This window comes from Populus nigra, chromosome 6 (genome assembly GCF_951802175.1).
Source record: "Populus nigra chromosome 6, ddPopNigr1.1, whole genome shotgun sequence".
NCBI lineage: Eukaryota > Viridiplantae > Streptophyta > Magnoliopsida > Malpighiales > Salicaceae > Populus > Populus nigra.
In genome coordinates this window covers 8,359,966-8,375,622 of record NC_084857.1, presented here as the reverse complement: position 1 = coordinate 8,375,622, position 15,657 = coordinate 8,359,966, and the positions used below count along the sequence as shown (strand labels likewise).

Sequence of the window (15,657 nt, the reverse complement as noted above, 5' to 3'; positions counted from 1 at the left end):
ACTTAACCCTGAAATTTAATTCCCCCATCAAACAAGCAAACAACACCCAATCACAAACCATGCAACCACCACCTCCCTTTCAAAGCCGAGCCGAGCCAAAAAAAAAAAAAAAAAGAAAAACTTCCAAGAGAGAGAAAAGCCACACAAAGGCCGTGATTGACTAGGCATATGGGTCCCACTACGACCGGACTTCAGAACAGATTTCAAACCGATTAATAAAATAAAAAAAGTATAGCGGTTAGAAAATAGAAACCCCTGGAGGGCCTGGACCGAATAAAAAAAGAAAGAAAAAAGAAAAAGAAAAAGTAAGACGTCCGTGATGGCCTATGTTTTTGCACCCACCACGCGCCTGCCTTTCACATCATCACTCTCTCTCTCTTGCCCCACTTTCTCTCTCTAAGTTGTCTCCTTATATAAACTTCTCATTTGTTTGCCGCTTCTCGCCACAACCACTCCTAGCATTATTATAACTTTCTCCTGTTATCTCAACAAAAGAGCAAAACCTAACCCTGGGGGGTTATTTCTCTTCTTTATTTTAATTCTTCTTTGTTTGGTTCTAAATATTTCCCGATGGAAGAGCTGCTAAACAATAAAAAGCGAGTCAGGGATGACTCGTTCGAGTTGGAGTTGGATTTGCCGGAGGTGAAGAAAATCAGAGAGGATTTATTGGGTATCATCGATGATTCCGACCCTGACTCACTGGGTCAGGATCTTGACTCCGTCATGAAGAGTTTTGAGCAAGAGATATCCGCGTGTTCATCATCTCCGGTGCCCGTCGTCGACCTGACGTCCGAATCCGGCGAGTCCCGGCCGGATCTAGGCTACCTTCTAGAAGCTTCTGATGATGAGCTCGGCTTGCCCCCGTCCATTAATTCCTCGAGCGGGGAGGTCAAGGGTGAAGAAGAGACCGAGTTGGTCCGAGTTGACTCGGCCGAGTCATCCGGAATCGTTGGGGAGATATGGGGGTTTGAGGACCAGATTCCGACTTATGACTCGTTCGGGCTGGGAGCAGGGGAAGTTGATTATAATAGCAGGTACGTGGCGTTCGATGATGGATTGTTCGAGTACTCTAATGCTTGCTTCGACTCGACCGAGTTTGTGGATTTGTCGTGGCGGTTCGGGGGCATGCCGGCTGAGTAATTAAAAAAGGAATGGAGGGTGTCGGTTGTCGTTAATATGAAACGATTCCATCACCCTATTATTTTTGTAAATTATTTTACTTTATTAATTTTTAGAAAAAAAGGAATTAATTTAAAAGGATATATATATGTAGGCGTAGAATCTGAAAATGAGAGATGCCGTGGCTACAAGTGAGGAATTGTTTTTTTTTTTTTTTTTGAGGGGACGATGAATTTTTTGGCAGTCTCTTGGATGCTATACTGAAGAATCTTGTCCCTATTCCTTGGCAAAGACAGGGTATTTGAATCTCTCTGGCAAAATCTGTTCCTTGTTTCAGAATAAACTTTAATCAAGTTAATTCCCTTGCTGTGAAGGAGTTGATTAATTAGCTGATTTTCAAATTTTTCTTGAGAAAACAATACAAGTTCTTTACCAAGAAAAGATGACATCCTGCTTCGTTTGGCGTGGCCTGGCAAATTATACAAAGTTCTTCGTATGGCAAAATGTGACTGGAAAATTTGTCTAGGGTGATCCCCGAGCATACCTGTGTTATTTTAAAAAGTTAATATTATTTTTTATGTATTTGATGAGGTTATTTTAAAAATAATTTTTTAAAAATAAAATGTATTTTAAATAAAGGACACTTAAAAAAAACACAATTTCAAACAGGCTTAGGGTTCGGTAAGGTAGCTCCATTGTTGAGTTAGTAGCCGTGACACATCCAAAACCATAATTATTCTTAACGTTCGGAATTAAAAAATAATAATCTAAATTTAATTTCAAATACAAATGAGATAAATGAAAGTACAATAGAATACAACCCGTATAACCACAACAATTTTTTAACCAGGTTAATGAGGCCTGTAGATGGATGAAGCCAATATAAGATCATTCTTCTTGCCTTCTGAGTTTTAAATAGTAGCTAAAAAATTAACTTTCAAGAGATTTAATTGAAAATACTCCGTAATTAATATATCATCAGAAAATTTCCATTCAAAGGAGGCATGATAACAACATCGTACAGGACATGGCCATCTTCAGTCTATATTACTTGAAAGCAAAGACCAGGATGAATGAGAGAGGGAAAGAGAGGCATCCAAAGGTAAATTGACGAGAGAGCAATTGATGGGGGTCGTCTGTCAAGTTTCGTGGTGTCCGGTTTATTTAATCAAATTTAATTAGGTATAAGATCCGTTCAAGCTATAATATAAGATCGCCAATGACGTATAAAATTAATGGCAGAACATGTGTGAATGAGCGGACGCTAAACATTAATTAGTGGCAAGGGGGCGGATTGGTGTGTAATCAAAGAACTTTCTAGGGTTAAAATAAAAGCATGAGAATGGGCCGCGATGACTTCAGAAAAAGACACGCATACAATGTATAAAAGGATGGGCACTAGAGACTAGTGGATGCTTCAACAATTGACCGAAGACAAAAGACACGAAGATTCAGAAGCCATCCAATTAATGATATGTTTTTGCAAGCCTCCACTAATGGTCAAGCTTTGAAGCTGATGTTACCCGCCCTCTCATTCTCCGTTCCCGGAGGTTAATTTAGGGTTTTCCTCAAGCTAGCTAGGTAATAAACTAATAATCCGGACAACATTGCACGAGCACAAAAGAAATACCATTCTAATTAACAATGGTCCTAAAGCTAAACGGCACTATTGGGATTCCTTTTGCCGATTATTCTGGCTTCCCATCATATTCGAAAGCTGAAGACGTGGCTGCAACGTTCTTGACTCTTATCTCTAACATCCGTGCTCTGATCTTTTTGTTTTTTTTTTTTATATACTTGGCTTGCCGTTTGGGCCATGGCCCAAAAGTCAAGCAATTCTTTCTTTGCTTGCGGTTTGGGCCATGCCCCCAGCGGCAGCTCAGGATAGCTTGCTTGCGAGGTGGAAATTCCTCAGAAGTCATGGCCTGAATGCCTAGCCTAACGCCTGGCTGTATGGCCTCACCCTCGCCACTATCCAAAAGTCATTGTATTTCCAAGTTTCTAGAAGTCAAAGTGGGTGCCACACGGACACGGTATCTACTGTGCCTTCGAAAGCACCACCCACTTCGCACACTTACACACCTTCAAAGTTCAAACTACCCGGCGGTGTTCTCCGCATTCTCTATGCCAACCACCAACCTTTGCACTAATCAATGACTGCACCAACTTCTCAACCAATTTTGCAGCTCAACTCCGCACACCATTGGATATCTACAACTTTCTTATACTATAAGGTATTTACAATACTATTTTTCATGCTCTACGAGAGATATTGCCCATGCTACTCTTTCTACGTATGTTTCTACTGCTCCTCGCATTATTTTACTTTCTTTGTATTATTTTCTCCTATTATATTTATCAATTTAAACATCCAAAGATCCTTTTTGTTTCAATAACGTACTTGTTTTTTTTTAGAAATAATTGAGATCGAAGATCACGTTACAACCTAAAACGTGGAAAGCTATAGATCCAGTATTGAATTTTCAGGAACTCGTCAAGCTCTTTTCCTGGATTGTACTCTCATCCCTACCGATAAAGTATATCGCGTGAGGAAAATCCTAATGCCTATTTCGTTAATTCTCCAATACCTTAAATGATTCGTACTATCCTTATAAGTAATTAGATAATCAAACATTTGTATCAATTTAAATGTTGACTGAGACACGTATTTCATCAATTCTCCTTCCCTTGTAGTATAAGTAAGTAACAAGATAATCAAACATTTGTTTCAATTTAAATGTTCATCGAGACACGTGATTTTTTACTACATCGACCCATATTTAGATTTTGAAAGCAAGAAAATACAAATATATTCACCACTACCAGTAACATTCTCCATCTTCTTACCAAAAAAAACAAACAGATTAAAGTGAAGGAAAAAAAAATACAAGAAGAAAGAAGTAGCCAGCGCCAGTCATTACCCAAAATTAACACCCATCAATGTCCATCTTCAATCCAATCCAGCCACCATCAACATCCACAATCAATTTACACCATCTTGTCTCACTTCTTCAAAATCAACAACCCACATCGATTTTATCCTTGAATTCAAATCCCAAAAACTTTCAAGGCTTCTCAATGCACGTGTCGATTATTTGTTGGTATTTTTAGTGTGTGATCAATATTGTGATGGAGTTGCTTTCAATTTTTTTTTCAAAATTTATTAAAATATTTTTTTATTTTTTATATTAGCATATTAAAATTACAAAAAAATATTTTAATATTTTTTCAAGCAAAATACTCGCAGATAACATGTTTTTCTATTTTCACAGTTTTTTTATTTTAAAATAATAACAAACGCTGCAAAAAAATGAAAATTATCATTTAAAATATTATTATTAATCCCTTTTTTATTTACTTAATATTAATAAGACAAGTTTTAAATTTTATAGCTTTGAATATGATGCACACCTATGTCAAAAAAACGTTTGTTGGATTAACTTTTCATTTTTTTTAAGATAATGTTTGAATATTGTATCACAATAATAATAAAAAAAAAAACGATGAGAGTTGGGAAAAAGAGAATGAGATGAAATAGAAAAAAAAAATTATGTTATATTTGATAGTCCTATACAATACAAAGTAAATATATTTGTATTTGTTTTTATTAATAATGACAAGATAAAATAAATTGCAGAAAAATATATTCTATCTTTGATATGTATTATTATCAAATTTATAATGTTTGAAAAAAAATGTACAACAAGCATCAATTCTTATTTTTTAACTAACATGAAATAGTAATTTCTTCATTTATCAAAAATAAAAATCATGTTAAAAAAGAATTTGTAATCACAATAAATAAAGTATCAAGAAGATAATATAAATAAATTAAGATTTATCCTGTCATCAAATTATTTTTTAGATATATTAATATTAAAATAAATATCTAAATCAATTAATATAACATAACATCAACACAATTAAAATATAATATAGTCGAAAATGCAAAATAATAATTTCATAACAAATACATTTTTTTTCATTCTCATTGAGTCCTCACATCTTCATTACTAAAACCAATTCCTTTGAGAATATGATAAATTTTCATTTCTCTATATTATACATGTTTTCATTATTATTTTAATTTTTCAATAATAATGTTCACTTTCTTTGATAATATTTTAATACTCGCTCATTCAGAAAAAAAATTCCTTCAGGTGCTTTTCAATAAAAAATCACTCTTTGATTAATTAATTTTATTCATGTCGTAAAATGATTAATTTACTCTAATTCATTTATTTCTTAATTGTTATAAATAATTAAGATTGGATGAAATAATTTATTGTTTATTTTGAGCAACTGATTTTTCCATATTGTTATATGATGAAATGAAAAAAACCAAACCTTTAATACAATTACATTCTTAAAAAATATTTTTATAAATTAAAAATTGATGTGTGCGTGGTAAAATATATTTAAAAATTAGTAAAAAAAAAACTAAAATTATTATATGGTTAAAGGAACACGTGTGAAAAAAAAATTAACCTAGTTCTGTCTCAATCTTTTGTCTCTCTTTTTAGAAGAACGAGAAATTAGCTAAAAATTGTTCTTGGAATAGAGATAAAAACCCTTTTTTTACTCTCTATCTCCACAGTTAAACAAGTTTATGTCCTAGATGTCATCATCTTTTTTATCCCGAAACAATGTATCATAATACAGGGTCAGTATGAATAGTTAAGATACTTAATTGTTTTCTTTCGACCTCCCTCTAAATAAGTATAAAGATACGTTTTTGAGGGCCATAAATAACATGAATTCAGCCGCTTGTGTTTATTTATTGAAGTTTAAAAATACGGGGATTTAAGTTTTATATGAGATCATAATCCTCTCCTCGTATATCTCTCACTTTAGGGCAAGCATAATTTGTTATGATCTATACGATGTCATGTCAAAAAAGTTCCAGTTCAAACTAGCTAACAAATCTCATTTCAATTTATTGGTTAATTGGAAGCTTAAATAACACTCAGATATAATTCTGAGTTAATTCCAATTTATCCACTGAACTCAAGCCAATTTCAGTGAAGAATCCAGTATCAACATCTTTAATCAAGTTATTCGAAGCAAGAGATAGAACGTGTTTCCAGTCCAATTTTTGAAGTTTGATCAAATAATTTTTTTTTATCAAGTGCTTGTTCTTACATCCGAACCACTTCTATTTCTTTTGTCTGTTCCTGAAACTCAAGTGAAGATCGATATATACAGAAGATGTAAAGGTGCTATGGAGTTTCTCAGAGCCCTCGCCCCCTTTGCATAGACCTCTCAACAGCCGAAGTTGTGAAGCGTGAACAACGCCTTTTCATCCTTTGGAGCAGGATAAAAGGACGAGTTTCCCAGGTAGGTGTGCTCATCAGGAAAAAAGAAGAAGAAGAAGAAAGACCATCACTGTTTAAGCACATCAAACAGTCTGAGCATGCGGAGCAGAATAGCTGTCAAGCAGAGACTACGGGTCAGGACCATAGCCTGGTAAATTCCCAGTGAATTTGATAGATGGCGCCAGACTCCAGACAAAGATCATAAAATTTACATAGAAAAGTCAAATTTAACAAGATGACCATTTATATAAAAATATAAGAGACCTAATCAAGGAGAGAGCGGGATAGGGAGTTGACACGTCTCCCCTTTCCAGAAACTTCACATCATATTACTCCAAACCCCAAACTTGATACTGCAATGCAGTTGGGGGAATGTAGAAAACGGGAAAAAATATTAAGTAAATTTATCAAGGGGACGGAAGGATTGGCTACATTTCCACCAAATTCAATCCTCAAACTCGTGTATGTGATCTAAGAGGTAGTTGGCTGCCAGCTCCTCATTCTTGTTGCAGGCAAAATACACCTCCAAAACAAGTGCAGGATCAAAACCCATAGCTCCAAGCTGAAATGGGTGCAAAGATGACAAAAAAAAAAAGGTTAAATGATAATCATCCTGGTAGATAAAAGCGCCCTCCAAACCATCCACACAGCTTAAAAAAGACATAATTAATGAAATCTAACTACAGTTAAAAGGTACTGTTATCAAAATCATTCAAATAACACTTTACAAGACTCCAGTTAATGTAAAAATGAGGCAGAACTTACACGTTCTATTGCTTCGCGCTCCTCAGGTGTGACTGTTACTGATTGTGGCATTGCTGCGGCAAGCGGCCCCGATACATTCCTATAGGCACATGAAAACAAATGAGCACAGCAATGTAGCATAATTAATAGGAAAAAAACAAAAAAGCAATTGATCTTACCCCTCTCCACCTTCAACAGGTTCATTGATCAGGCGGAGAAAGTCATCCTGGTGCTCTTGAATGAGCCTCATTAAGTGAGGATTTTGTTTTCCCAGTTCTTGGAGCATAGGCTGTCAAACAAAAGGAATTAACACAACCTCTTTAGAGGAGGGAACATTAAATAACAAGAGGTAAAAAAAGAACCTGCAGTATCTGTGGGTTAGCCTGCACCATAGCTCGCAAGGCTTGGAACTGGCAATAATCACAGAACAAAGATTCAGTACCATTGGCTATGCATCAGTCAAAAGGTATCAGTTAACAAACAGACAGAGAAAGAGAGAGAAACCTGTTGACTGTTCCTCAAAAAATCAAGAGTTCCTGCTTCAGCAGCCCCTGAACCAATGTTGGGAAGGCCCTTTGTGGGGAAAAAACATAACTTCTAGAGTCAACCACCCAGAAAATCTTACATAATTGATCAATAGTTATATACATGGCAACTACCTGGGGGAAGAGATCTAAAGGATTTGCATTTGGTCCACCAGCAGGAACTGTAGTTGGTTGTGCTGGCTGCTGCCGAGGCTGGGCTGCAGGAGCTTGCTCGCTTACAGGGACTTCAGCCACAGGTGGGGCTTCTGCTTGTTCTGGGATGCCCTGATATTTGCAATCACCAAATTTGAAACAAGAAGATTGAAAATAACACAAATATAAGGGAGTGCTCTAAACATGCAGAACATTTAAAAAGTAACTTGGAAATGAAACTTCTACTTAAGAGACCCTCCTGGGACTTGGATGTTTGAGCAAAAGTAATGAACAGAGGACATGAAAAACTAAAATCAACAGCAACTTCATAAAGAAATTAACAGAAAAAAAATGTTCTTATTAACAACTGCTTCCCAGTCAATTCTTCAAATTTCAAAATCATTCAAAAGAACATTTTGATTCATGCAACTCCTTACTTCTAATAAGTTATTGTGCAATGGAACGCATTCACATTCCATGTTAACTAGATATTAAGTACAGCATCAATTATGTAGCACATTAATTTCTTCATTAATTAGAATGCATGCAAGTACTCACGTAACTACATATAAAGTTCTTCAATCTTATTCTTTGGTAAAATAAATATCACATAAACATGCACCAAACAAAACTTCTGGGCAATATTAGGTCCTCCCCTGAACCTTATTGCAACACAAGCAAAACCCACCCAGCATTTTGATGAATGTCTTTTTTCATAAATGAGATAACAAACAAATAAATCCACTGTCTTTCCCCAGAAAGAAAAGGAATTAAAAGAATCTCATAGACAGACAAAACTTACAGTATATAAATATTCAACGGCTCTCTCTGGATTATTGTAAGCAGCACGAAGAGCACGAACAACAGTATCTCTATCCCAGGAACCTCCACCCATATCAAGAATTTGCTGGACTGCTCCCTCCAAGTTATTTCCCGCAACAAGATTAGATGCTGCTTGGCCATATACACCAGACTCTGATCTGATTCAACAAATAATACCAAAATTAAAAAAGAAAAGAAAAGAAACCATGTTGCACAAATAAAATGGGAGAGGGAGGTATCAAAGGAAAAAAAGAGGATTAAAGGCACATTCCACGGTTCAAACATGCCAGACCACTAAACAAAGATCTAAAGAAGGAATAAAATACACACTCAGCAATAACTGAAGAAACCGGAGCTGGAGCTGGAGCTGGAGCTGGAGCTGGAGCTGGAGCTGGAGCTGGAGCAGGGGAAGGAACAGATGTTGGCCTGTTAAGTAAAAACATATACAAAATGAGCAGATGACAGAATGCAAGATGTTAGAATCTTAGAGAAGTCAACAACTTTGCAGACAGAATTGGCATGGAACCCTTTAGACTCACAGTGCAGAAGTCACTGTGGAAGCTGGAGGTGCTGTTGACATTGGGGCACTTGTTGTGGGTGCCTGCACAAGCGCCAGTTTAATTCAAGACAGGGAATAGAGAGGGAGAGGGGGGAAACAAATATTTCTAATTGAGACATTATGGCCAGTGTGCAGGTAACAAAAACTTTACAAATGAATTGCCAGGGGCTTCCCATAGAAGCAATAGTGCAATTGAAGCCCTTGTACTTCGAGCTGTTTAGTGCAAGTTGCAAAGGCATCAGAAACGACAACTACAGTGTTATTACCTTAGGGGTAGGAGCAGCTGATGTAGTTGAGCCCTCACCAGATGAGCTCTTAGCCTAACAATTGTTAAAGCAAACAATTAGAAAAAAAAACCAAGTAGAAAACCTGAAAAATATAGTGTCACAACACAACATTGATCAATGATATTTGGAGAAAGTAGCAAAAGGAAAGTGTTGAGATAAATAGTTTCACGCATACAAAGCATAAACATAACTCTAAACCAATTGCTAAAATACAATGTATGCATGCATGTATGAAATTAATAGTTTAACACAGGATGGGTACAACGTGACAAGAAACATTGCTATTCTCCAGTCTAAAAAACCAAACAATAAGTAGAAACACAACAAGTATTTTGCTGGTGTCGGGAGTGCATCTCTTGCAAGTTCAAATTAAAAGTAGAGGAAACAGATTTCAAAAAGAGCACACAAGAGAAACAAATCTCACCTTCGATAACATGATAACAACAAAACTATTTTCAGCAACTTTATTTTCACCTAACGTGGTGTCATCTTTAAGAACTTTCCCCTGATAGATAAGCATTTGCTGTTCAGCAGGATAAACAGATGCCCCTTGAGCTGTTTCTATGTTCCTTTTGACATCAGCAACCTGTACACAACATAAAATAAAACCAAATTGCAATAAAAAAACCGAACAAACAAGACAAAAAAAAATAAAAAAAAATCAAATTATAGTGCCAGGCAACTAACACAACCCAGGAGGTATAATTCCGAAAAAAACAACGGAAAGAAAACCTCAATTCACACAATAGGAGCATTAGTCCACTCAATTCCCAAAATCACAACCGAAAACACGCAGCAGCTTAAATTAAAACTAACTGACACAGGTAAAAAAAATCGCAACAATTTTGAATCTTAATTCAATTCCACAATTAGGCAATTCAATTACAAGACACGAGAAGAAGAACAAATCGCAATTAAAAATTAATGGTTAAGAAAAACCCTAGATAATTGAATTAGAATTGCAGACGTAAACAGAAAAATTAAAGAACAGATGCGAACCGTGTCTCCAGGTTTAACTTCGATGTCAAAAGTGCTGCCTTTCAAAGTCTTAACAAAAATCTTCATCCTTCTTCTTCTTCTTCTTCTTCTTCACGATCTCCACTCTCGACCGGATTTTAATTCACTCCCCCGATCCGCGAGGGCTCTTGTTGTATATATACTGCTACTGTACCCAAAAGTGCGATGTTAAAGGTATGCAGGCACGAACACAGACAAGCAAGGAATATCCGAGGGTATTTATGTCAATTAATGTCAAGCAGGTTTTTTAAAAAAAACAATTCGGTGAGGTTTGGGAAAGATCTGGGGGAGACACGCGGGGTGTGAGTTGGGTCGGACGGGTGAGGTATTGCCATATGGCGAGGGTGACCCAGGTCGTCCTACATGGCGTGACGTGTGTGCTGTGTGTTGTACTGTAGAGTAAGCCAAGGAAGGGATCGGTTTGTGTGCAGGGATAGTAACTGTTAATCGAATGTTTGATTTTGTGATTCTAACTTGTTTTTAAAAATTATTTTTTATTTAAAAAAATATTAAATTTATTTTTTTAATTGTTTTTTATAGTTTTCATATATTAATATAATTTAAAAAAAAAAATTAATTTTTTTTAAAGCATAACCAAATAATATATGAGGTAATAATAACTCTAACTAAGAACTGAATTGACAAAGTAAGTGATAGATACATATTAAAATCTCTAATTTTATATCACAAGAGCCCTCCAGTATTTTTTTATTTTTTATATGGCTATAAATTATTTTATATAAAAATATTAATAATTAAATTTCACTAAAACAAAATAATTTAATAGTATAATTTCTCCTTCTCTTATTAATATTTCTTACCTCCATTGTTTTGTTATATATATTTCATTTATTTAATAAAAAATAAAAGCAATTAGAAGAGACATAAAAAAACCGAACAATTTAAAATAAAGATAAAAATATGTCTTTTTAATTGGAACTCCTTTGTTCATTAACGGGGTCAATTTTTTTGATAATTTTTAACCATACCATTTGTTTTTAAAGAAAATATCTTTTCATGATTACAAGAATAAAGTTTTTAAATAAAATAAAAATAATATTATGATAATTTTAATTTGATTGTATTAAAAAAACACAAGGATAATTTATTGTTTCATCTGTTATCGTATGAAACTCTTTTGTTGATGTAACTAAACTTAATTTAGCTTGATAGGTTAATCAAGAGACTCTCTGACCGACTACTTACTTGGTCTGGGTTTCAAAATTAAATGGCGTGTAATTTTACACGATATGACTAAGTTGATTTGGTGAGTTTTAGACATGATATGGTAAACCGAATCAATACTTGGTTTAACTTAAAAAACTCAAGACTCCATGATTGATTTTTTTATCTAGATATTGAGGCCATGACTTTTTAAATCAGACCCGAGTCTACGAGATGCCATCACTTTAATTTTTTAAAATACTAAGAAGATGATTTTTCAAATTGATCCAGTTAATCCATTAAATTCACGAACCAGGTCATTAACTCGATTATGTTTAATAATTTTCTTTTTTAAAATAATTCTTGTTTAATTAAATGATAATAAAAAAATAAAACGCTTGAAAGTCGCCTAATTAATTTAGAAAAAAAAAGATCACCAAGGGCTCTAAAAAAGAGAACGTGTACTAGTGTTATAAAAATGCTATAATTTTATTAAAAAAAGAGCAAAACTTTAATGAAATTAAATTAAATAATATCCTAGATATATATTTAACTAATTTACTTTAATTATATTTATTAAAATTAATAAGAAAAAATAAAGAACGATAAAAGGCCATGTGCTGGGCCTGGGTGGGCTAGCGAGCCCAGTTTATGAAAAGAAGGGTAGGCATACATGCCCGAGAACCTTTATTTTTTTATTAGAATGTACGGATGATGTTTCATTCACCTATTATTTAAAGAAAAACAAGAATAAATGATGAATCATTTACAGTGCTGCATACCATCGCACGAAACAATGTTCAAATTCACGGTGTTTTATGAAAGGATACACGATGTCTTTAATAAAAGAATTAGCTTTCATTACAGTTATAATTGTAACTGTAATGTAATTATATTACAAACTCTTCTGAAATAGTTTGGTCAAACAGTTTTATAATTTTATTTTGCTTCCAGTAACATTTGTGTATTTTCGGACGAGTATGTTTTAGTTATAATTGATTGGAGTTAATATTACAATTAAAAAAACAAATATGATGGCTAAATCATTGTACCTTCATAAACAAAACATTATGGACCACAGTAGTGTTCCCCTAGTGTTTTGCTTCCTTTTTTTTGTTCTTATTTTTTTTTTAATTTGATCTTTATATTTTAATTTGATTTATTCATTTGATGTTGCGTTTATATAAGAGTGAGTTTTGTAGTTCGCTTTGGCTATCCAGGTTAGAGGATCTAATAGTGTCAGGAAAAAAACTAATTGCTCGGTTGGAAGCTTTAGAAAGGAAGGAGAGGATACATGCTCAGCCATACAATTTTTTCTCACGTAAAATTTGTCTCGGGGAGAAGAGACTGTCTTCAAACTGAGCATATCTCGGCTTCTTGAACAATGAGGCTGCTGGATGGGATTTTGCTGAGCACTTCGCATAAGGAGGCTTTGGGCTTTGACTAGAGAGATAACTTGGTCTTGGGCTTGAGTTCTAGACTTCTTGATTTTATCTTGAGATTGGGCCATAGCTAGTTAATCCATGGATTTGTTTAAGCTGCAGTCCCAGGCAGCTTGTTTTAAAAACCGAGGCACCCTCAAACAAATTGTAAGAGCAAAACACAAAGGTATGTAATCGTCGAAATAGTACATGAGGGCTCAACATTAATCGGTTTGTATATTTAGCGAGGATCATCGTCACGGGACTGTTATGGACGCAGAGTTGGGCTGGAAGCATGAAGTCCAGTCTTTTGGTTTCTCTCTAATGCATAAGCAAATAAATTGGCATTCCGATGACAACTTGAACAAAAAAAAAACATGCATTTTTTTTCCTTTTCTATTGAAGATTATGTAATAAAATGATGCTCGAATAGAGTAAAATTAACCCAGATCTGGGAATTTAAACCGTAAAAAGAGATGAGAATGCGAGATACTGTTTCAGAAGGCAATGCAAATGCATTGGGATACATTGTGGTGATTATGTAATAACTAATTACCCTGTACAATTATATAAGGATCAAGATTCAAAATTATAATTAATAATATTTTTTTAGTAATTAATAAATTTTACTGACTTTACCATTAGATTAAAATAATTTATTATATTTAGTTATTTTAAATATATTTAGTAACGGTATCTTCATTCACACACACATGTCTATGATATTTTCGCACTATCAGAAATTCTTAAAAATACTCTCATTTTACTTGATTTCTCACATATCTCTACACATAATTTAAAACCTTTTTTTTTGTATGTATTCCTTTTAAGTTTTATTACACTTCATTTCTTATACTTTATTGACTTAAGTGAACAAAATTAATGTTTAAAAGTTTTGGAATTTTTTTACAATATCCAAAAATTATAACGAGTTATTGTATCTTGTAGAGAAACATTATTACATATAAAATTATCCTTGTACAAATAAAGTGTTTTTTCTTTACCCTAGATGTTTTGTAAATCCTTGCTCTTTTACATATTTACTTTTATTTCTAATTATTTTTATTACTCTTTTTAGTTATTGATTTAATATTTAATATTGAGCATTTATTTTTCTAATTCTTTTAAGTTTTAATTGCCTAACAAATTATCTAGTTATCCACCCTAAATCTTGCCCCATTGACGTCCAATTCGATTCACGCATGCTCTCGGTCGAGTCCAAAAAAACCCAGAAAGATATATCGTGGTCCAAAGAGCATATATATATATATATATATATATATATATATATATATATATATATATATATATATATATATATATATATATTTGCAGAGATGGAGACTCATGGCCACAAATATCCTTGAGTGGTTAAAATCAACATTAACAGGTCCAGCCCAGATGGCAATTCGTTATATTCTTGTTCTCACTTTCTACTTTTGCTGTCAGAGATGGAGAGTACTCAACCGAAGAACTGATGCCACAAACATTGAGGGTTTTTTTTTTCAATTTTATAGTATAATCGATTGAAAAAAAAAGAGTTAAAATTTTATTTAGAAAAATAATATAATTTAGCAAATCATAAATATAAGAAAAACTGGCAGGGACAATTTTAAATTTTAAACATTTGAGTTTATAAAACACAATGTTCTAATTTCAAGAATATATAATATTTTCTTCTTCTGAAACATTTTTAATCATATCGTATATCAAACTCCTTTAATTTAATCTTACATAAAAAAACATAACTCTTGTATAAAAACAGAGTTTGTATCACTTATTCTTGTATAAACACTTGTTCTTTTATAAAAAGAAGTTTGATTTATTTTTTAAATTCAAATAGTTAAATTTTAAAATAGCTTTCAAATTTGCCTTTACGAGTTCATTTTAAGAAACTATTTAGTGATTCACTAAATTACATTATTTTTCTAAATGAGTTTTGAACCATGGAAGAAAACCTTTAACATATAAATAGACATATATAGAACACCAAGCCAAAATCAATCAAATCTCAAGACAAAATTTGTCTCTGCTATCTTTTTAATAGAATCCAATATAAAATTTGTGGTTTGCTAAACTATCTAATTTTTCTAAATAAGTTATGAAATATGTTATTATTCTTCTTTTGTTTTTCTTCTACCTTGCTACATTGAAAAAAAACTCCAACATGTAGACAAGCATATATAGAACACTAAGCCAAAATCAATCAAATCTCAAGACAGTCCACTGATAATCTCAACTCTCAAGTTTCTTTAATAGTGTTTTCTTGAACAACTTTTATGCTCTAATTTTCTAAGACCAATTTTCCTTTTCTATTGGATGTGCTTTTGCTAAAAAAACTGGCCTGTCTCTTCTTTTTAAAAGGCATGTGCGTGAAAATATCGAATCGAACCAGTAAGTGCTTCCGTTTCAGCCTCAAACACTGGCCATTTTAAACCCTTTACAAAGTGCATGTGCATTGTGTTCAGCTGCTTTATCTGTTCCGCCTCTGATCAGAAAAACGCTCTAGAACTATTGTCTGGTTTTCTTGTC

At 33.5% G+C, this 15,657-nt stretch overlaps 2 protein-coding genes across 2 annotated transcripts; one reads left to right on the top strand and one right to left on the bottom strand.

The window, feature by feature from the left end:
- Positions 1-430: 430 nt before the first annotated feature.
- Positions 431-1,504, top strand: LOC133695925 (uncharacterized). Its single transcript, XM_062117902.1, has one exon. The coding sequence runs from the start codon at positions 571-573 to the stop codon at positions 1,138-1,140; it is 570 nt and encodes a 189-aa protein (XP_061973886.1). The 5' UTR covers positions 431-570; the 3' UTR covers positions 1,141-1,504.
- A 5,117-nt stretch (positions 1,505-6,621) lies between these two features.
- On the bottom strand, positions 6,622-10,717 carry LOC133697784 (ubiquitin receptor RAD23d-like). The gene is made up of 12 exons (XM_062120554.1): positions 10,523-10,717; positions 9,948-10,109; positions 9,503-9,556; positions 9,217-9,278; positions 9,008-9,103; positions 8,658-8,835; positions 7,838-7,987; positions 7,683-7,751; positions 7,541-7,588; positions 7,358-7,467; positions 7,200-7,278; positions 6,622-6,996 (listed from the first exon to the last, which is right to left on the bottom strand). Exons 1-12 carry the CDS (start codon positions 10,586-10,588, stop codon positions 6,880-6,882), a joined length of 1,191 nt encoding a protein of 396 aa, XP_061976538.1. The 5' UTR covers positions 10,589-10,717; the 3' UTR covers positions 6,622-6,879.
- Between the last annotated feature and the right edge of the window lie 4,940 nt (positions 10,718-15,657).

What these genes read in the sequence shown, in the direction of transcription:
- LOC133697784 (XM_062120554.1), bottom strand. Translation starts at nt 10,588, where the DNA reads ATGAAGATTTTTGTTAAGACTTTGAAAGGCAGCACTTTTGACATCGAA. An exon ending in TTGTTATCATGTTATCGAAG is followed by an intron (nt 9,557 to 9,947) that starts GTGAGATTTGTT and finishes AACAATTGTTAG; the next exon opens with GCTAAGAGCTCATCTGGTGA. An exon ending in TCCACAGTGACTTCTGCACT is followed by an intron (nt 9,104 to 9,216) that starts GTGAGTCTAAAG and finishes TTTACTTAACAG; the next exon opens with GCCAACATCTGTTCCTTCCC.
- LOC133695925 (XM_062117902.1), top strand. Translation starts at nt 571, where the DNA reads ATGGAAGAGCTGCTAAACAATAAAAAGCGAGTCAGGGATGACTCGTTC.